The 6,307-nt window shown below is 49.4% G+C and overlaps 1 protein-coding gene across 4 annotated transcripts in view; it reads right to left on the minus strand.

Moving 5' to 3' along the window:
- Positions 1-130: 130 nt before the first annotated feature.
- Positions 131-6,307, minus strand: part of NABP2 (nucleic acid binding protein 2) — a 52,324-nt gene continuing 46,147 nt past the window's right edge. The window contains exons 1-7 of one of the 4 annotated variants that reach the window (XM_036759500.1): positions 5,354-5,558; positions 4,912-5,010; positions 4,379-4,517; positions 4,197-4,268; positions 3,723-3,804; positions 2,865-2,928; positions 131-647 (exon numbers count right to left, since the gene is read on the minus strand). In XM_036759500.1, coding sequence (XP_036615395.1) covers positions 448-647; positions 2,865-2,928; positions 3,723-3,804; positions 4,197-4,268; positions 4,379-4,517; positions 4,912-4,990 — 636 coding nt within the window. In that variant the 5' untranslated portion in view covers positions 4,991-5,010; positions 5,354-5,558 and the 3' untranslated portion in view covers positions 131-447. Of the gene's footprint in view, positions 648-2,864; positions 2,929-3,722; positions 3,805-4,196; positions 4,269-4,378; positions 4,518-4,911; positions 5,014-5,353; positions 5,559-6,307 lie in introns of those variants that run through there. The other 3 variants (XM_036759498.1, XM_036759501.1, XM_036759499.1) reach the window with 3 other exon arrangements.

The raw sequence follows: 6,307 nt of genomic DNA on the forward strand, positions 1-6,307 counted from the left end.
TTTTAATTTCTCTCCCCAGACCTCTCCCATCCCAAGAATACCCCCAACCCTTTCCAAGTCCAGAGGCAGTAACTCTCTGCCTTCCCCCATACAGCAAAGCCACAGAGCACAAAAAAAAAAAAATCAGGCACACTGGGTATAAGTATTTATTAGGGAAGTCCCCTATATCACACACATTTAACATACTCATCCCAAATTTGGTTTCTAAAAATGGTAGAGGAAGTTTGGAGTGCCCAGAATGAAGGGGCAGGAGACAAAGTACTCTCACTTGAGTGGGAGGGTGGGGTTTGGCTTAAGAAATAAGGGGGAGAAATGACTGCCCCCTTATACATCAGCTCAGAAAGTCTGAGGCTAAAATACCCCACCCCCATACCATACACACACAGCTAGCTCCCAGTGGGGAGACAGATAAGAGGGTTGTCTTCAGTGAGGAAGAAGGGTGTCTCGCTATCTCTTGCTGCTCCTCCGGGTCTCTTTGCCGTTGCTGACAGGGTTGGAGGAGGGGCCTGGAGGGCCAGCAGGTGTGTGGCTAGGCTGACTTCGAGTAATTCGGGTGCTGATAGGGTGAGGGGGGGCGTGGGGTGCATGGGGGCCACTGCCTGGGCCAGGGGGGGTGGTTAGGCCGTTCCCATTTTGACTCTCAGAGGCTGGTTTTAGGAAAGGGGGAAGAAATATAGAGGATAGGAATTAAAACAAAGGACCTTCTGTTTACCCCCAGCCCTGCCCTCAAAAAAAGAAACAAAGGTACAGATGGACCCATGGCTACAGCCCCCCCAACTAGGGTACCCCTCCAGCCACTCCACCTTGGGGAACAGTAGGAAAAATGGTCTACTGGCTCTAGAACATGAAGTAAAGGAGATGTGGACATGGAGACGGATGGCAAGCAGGACAAAGTGCCTTGTCTCCTGTCAACCTGTGGCACTCAGGCTTCCCCATGACTGTTTAATTCTGGGCTCGAGTATGGCAACATCTTCCCTCCATTTCTAGATGCAAGCAGATATTTAATTGAAGTTGGGTAGGGACTGCCTTGAATATGATGGGCACTCTGAATTGAGGGATCTGCATCCCAGCAGCCTGAAGACACAAGGCACAATGGTGATTTGGAGAGAGGAGAAACTGTACAAAGCCAGACAATGCTTGGATAGGGGGAGACTGGCAAAAGAGAGACAAAAGGCAAGTGAGATCCAGAGCATGGGGACTGAGCCACAACCTAAGAAAAGAGAGAACAGAAGAGCCAAGATGAGCTAGAGAAGAACAGGTGCCACTGATGCAGCCGGAAGGGAGGGGGAGAGAAAAGAGGAGATAGCATTCAGGGGAACACCAGGGTGGTTGGTGAGGAAGACTACAGGACCAGTTTTGACTCAAAGGTCAGGAGGTCCTCTTCAGAAAAGACCTTACTCTTCTGGATACCCAGACAGAGGCTAAAGAGACCTTTGCTCAGTCGGGGCACTATGCGTGTGGCTCACTGTATATACTGTCAAGACTCACTTGATGTTTTACTTGGGTTTTGTTGTTGTTTTCCCCCCTTTCTTATTCTTTGGTACGGGGAATGGTTCCCTGGGTTTTTCTGGTTGTTGTTCAGTCATTTCAGTTGTGTTCACGTCTGACTCTTCATGACTTCCATTTGGGGTTTTGTTGGCAAAGATACTGGAGTGGTTTGCCATTTCTTTCTCCAGTTCATTTTACAGATGAGGAAACTGAGGCAAATGGGGGAAGTGACTTGCCCAAGGTCACACGCCTAGTGTCTGAGGCTGGATTTGAAATGAGAAACTTGAGTCTTCCTGACTTCAGGTCCAGTGCTCTATTCACTTTACCCCCTCAGTGCCCCAGTTCCCTGGGTAGGGTTAAATATATTTGGAAAGGGAGGTGGTCAAAAAATAAAAGACATCATTTTAAAGGAAAAGAGACTAGCTGGGTGGGCCTGAGATTAGAAGATTAAAAGGATAACCTCAAGGCCATATCCTAGAAGGGCAGAGCTAGCCAGTGTGGCAGGTGCTGGACTTGGAGTCAAGACTCCAATTTGAATCTTGTCTAAGATAAGATGGTAGCCATGTGGAAGTCACTTACTCTTTCACCTTCAGTGGCCTCATCCGTAGAGTAGGTGTAACAGCAGTGCCTCCTTCAGGGTTATTGTGAGGATCAAACAAGGTATTTGTGAAAGTGCTGTATTCTAACAGGGCAGAACTAACAGATGATGGCCTTCACTTGCCAAAGAGAAGAGTACTTAAAACTTTCCTGGAGTGTAAGGGAATTTGAGGGGTAAACAATATATGGCTGAAGCAGATAAGCAAAATTTAGCTTTATACCTAAACTGACTGTATACTGGACAGACATGAAAAATGTGGGGTAGAAAGGGGTGGGGGTGGAACTGATTGCCAGAGAAAAGGTACTGGGGAAGAAGCTGGTAATTAGGGGCTTTTCTCTAACGGAAACACTTTTAAATTTTTTGTTCTTAGGTGGCAGCAGCAGAAGGATGCCCTAAGACCTACCAGTGGACCAAAGAAGGTGCCATACCCTGTTTCATCCCAGGAGCCTGGTGGAAGTAAGCAAAAGTAGAAAGGAAAGAGAAGAGTTTTGGGAGTGTGAGCCCAGATTTCTGAAAGTTTTCCAAAAGGTGCTGATAGAGAAAGAACCATCATCGCCCCAAGAGGGGAGGGTCAAGATGCTGAACATTCAAGAGCATTTCCTGATGTGTCTCCCAAATAGGAAGAAACAAAATAAGGGTTTGGATGTCACCCTAACCAAAAAGCAGAGTAGGAATTCACATCTGTGTGGACCGACAATACCAAGGGATGGGGTTACAAGGAATGATCTCCAGAGGGCCCCTTTTCCATTCATTGAGGAAGGTCAAGGGAGAATTTTACCTGGAGAGACACCAGAAGGGCCAGAAGGGGCCTGGGAAGTGGCAGAGGTACTGTCATTCTGTACCTGAGGAAACCAAAAACACAGTTAAACCCTGTTCCCTTGCTCCTCATCTGAACTGTGAACTTGAATTTAAGGAAGTGCCCATGCCAGCTATCATATTCTTTTCAAACCTCATTTCCAACCTTCCCTGGCTTCAAGTCCCACCTAAAATCCCATCTTTTATAGCTTTCCCAAGCCCTCCTAATCCTTGTGCCTCTCATCTGTTAATTGTTTCCTATTTATTCTGTATAGCTTGTTTATACTTATTTGTTCACATGTTGTTTCCTACATTAGATTGCAAGCTTTTCTTGAGGTTAGGAAATTTTTTTTTACCTCTTTTTGTATCCCCAGCACTTAGTGCAGTGCTTGGCACACAGTAGGCACTTAATAAATGTTTACTAATCGAATGAAACCCAAAGCAGTCCAAGATGCCCTAGACCAGTTTAAAAAAACTCAAATAGAAACAGATTCCTGTGGCTGCTTAATGGCTTAGAAAATCACAAGTTAACATTATATTGTATTGTATTTTCATTTATTTTTGTTAAGCATTTCCCAATTACATTTTAATTTGGTCTGCTACTCTTAGAAACTTTGTTCGGCAGCTAACAACCTGCAAATCTGATACCTCTGCCCCAGACCACCCATCCCCCTTGCATCCCTCCCCACATTTTCAGCTCATTTTATGGTCTGTCTTCTCCTACTAGATTACAAGCTCCTTAAAGGCAAGCGCTGCCTGTACCTATCTACCTACAGATCTCTTTGTTAAAGCAAAAATATCCTTCTTTTTCCTACACTTTACAAGAATCTCAGGGACTCACCGTTTTGTTGGGGAGCTGCTGGGCACTGTACTCGGGGTTTGGCTCACTGAAGTTGGGGACCTCAGAATAAACCATACAGAATCTAGCAGGAAAGGAAACAACCAAAACCTAGGTCAAATCCTTATGGGCCAGTCTCAGTTATTAAAAAAACATTAAATAAGATCATAGTTTTGGAGCTAGAAGGAGCCTTAGATACCTCCAAATCTAACCTCTTCATTTTACAAATGAGGAAACCAAGACCCAGAGAGATGGCTTGCTCAAGTTCATATTGGGAGTTAAGTGGCAGAGCAAGATTTAGAACAGAGATCTGATAACTACAAATCCAAACGCTCCACTATACTTTGATGCTCCTACTAATACAAGTTATTAATACTCCTTTGTTACGACCCCCCCCTTAACAACACTGCTTTCTCCCTTTCCTTAGGGGAGAGATGCTTCTCCAACCCAATCCCATCACTCCCATCTAGCCCTTACTCTCCAATCTTCTGCAGATCACCCCCACGGCCAGTGTACAGCGTCAGACAGCCTTTAAATACTGAAGCGTACCTGTGGGGGGAAGACAGCACATAGGGAATGCAGCGAGGACAGAGCCTTCTCTTCCCCTGCCTTTACTGTGACTCCCACACTTAGATCAAGGAGTGTTTCACTGGCCTTACCCCTTGGTGAGTCGAATAATGTCCCCAGGCTGGATCAGGTTGCCAACATCATCCCAAACAGATATATTGATGCTACCTGTCTTATCTGCTACTTTGCAGGTCCTCACCTCATGTCCATCTTTCGTCTTGGTGACTCGGCCTGGGAAGGGTGGGGAGGTGAGGAAATCAGAGGTAGATGAAGAGATCTTAGTGACAGGATAGGTTTCAGCCCCCTCACAATAGGAAGGACACAAGCTGCCCCAGCACCACTGAAAGAGTTTAATGAAGATAACCAGTGGTATCTGGAACACATATACCGCTGGGTTCCAGGGACAAGGGATAAATACCATCATGTACTCTCCCCCTCTTCTGCCCCCCGCCCCCAACACAGACACTCTGACCTTTGCTCCAAATGCCCGAGCCTGAGCAGGCATGTGTGGGTGGGTAGCCATTCTGAATTGCCTTTGGCCAATTCACTTTCATCCCCGGACCCCAGTGCACAGCCAGATCACAAGCGGTTATATTCTCCAGACCCTGAGACACCCCTCACCCACCTGTCTCTAGCACGATGAAGATAAGATTCAGATTCTTAAGTCCTGGCTTGATATCTTTCACAAAGGTCTCCGTCGTCATGCTGCCCAGGCCTCCACTCCCTGCTAATGGGAAGGGGGTGAGGATGGGGGAATGCAGCAGTCCACGGTCCAGCTCTTCCAGAATATTCACCAGCCTCCCTCCATTGTTAAAATACTGCTCTTTATTTTGAAATATCGCCCAAATTAGGAGTGGAGGATCCCAGAATAGGTTGCCCCAAAGCTTGGAGGCGGGTGCCTAAGTAGCGCGTCCTGAGCCTGGGGCCGGGGGAGGGGGGGGGGGCAAGAGGGCCTTCCCATTCCTAGGACGGGGAGGAGTGGGAGGAAGGAGAACAGGGCCCCTCCCTCACCCAATAGCCCAGACCTGCCTCCCGCCTCCCCCCCCACCTCCCCAACTACCACCCACCCAGCGGGGAGGATGGTGCACGCGGCTTAGTCACCCCCAGGGGGAGCCAGGGTCCTGGCTTCTGCCGGATGCAGCCCAATGGAACGTAGAGTCGCGGACATTTCAGGAAGTATCCCGGGTCCGGCGGGTGGGGGGCCAATCAGCACGCTCGAGACGCCGCTCGGGTGCGCGCGACTCCTCCTTTCCCTGCGTTCTCCCTCCCTCCGCATGGTCGCCCCCGGGCTCCGGCCAATCCGGGGTCGGCGTTGTCCCGGGTCGGGAAGGGGCGGGCCCTCGGCGTTAAAGGGACCTCAGAAAGTTAAAGCTCCGGCGGAGGGAACGCCGGCCCACCACTCAGAAGCCTCTCCTCAGCCCCTCGGTCCTCCCCCTTTCCTGTCATGGGACCTCTAATTTTTCGGGCTCCGCAGTGAAAGTGACGGGGCATAAGGCCGAGGCGCCGGAGCGCGATGCGCCCCTTCTAAGGAGGGTACTCCCGCTCCCCGGCCCTCCCGACCCGGGCCCCCGGAGGGCCTGGACGCCAGGCCGTTCCTCGAAGCAGATGCATCGGCTGCCGGCAATATCACCCGCTTGTCCCCCGGTCCTGGCCTCTCTGGCCGGCCTTCAAGTTACAGTTAAAATCGCCCCTCTCCCGACCCTCCGTAATCCTAGTGCCCTCCATTGGGGGCCATTTCCAGTTTGTCCCGTATCTCGCTTATTGGACATAGCTGTTTACGTGTGGTCGCCCCCCACTTAGACCGTGAGCTCCTTGGGCACTAGGACTGCCCTAACTTTTCTTACTATCAACAGCGCATACCACATAGCAGGCACTTAATAAATGTTTATTGACTTGACTCCAATGCCTTCGCTGACATTTTCGGAATATGGCATAATTTAACCCCTGGAGGATGAGTCCAGTCCCTCCTCATCTGGGCAGAGGAGGGAGCTCTAAGACTATTCCTCTGTAGTACTGACCCA

This window comes from Trichosurus vulpecula, chromosome 5 (assembly GCF_011100635.1).
Source record: "Trichosurus vulpecula isolate mTriVul1 chromosome 5, mTriVul1.pri, whole genome shotgun sequence".
Taxonomy (NCBI): domain Eukaryota; kingdom Metazoa; phylum Chordata; class Mammalia; order Diprotodontia; family Phalangeridae; genus Trichosurus; species Trichosurus vulpecula.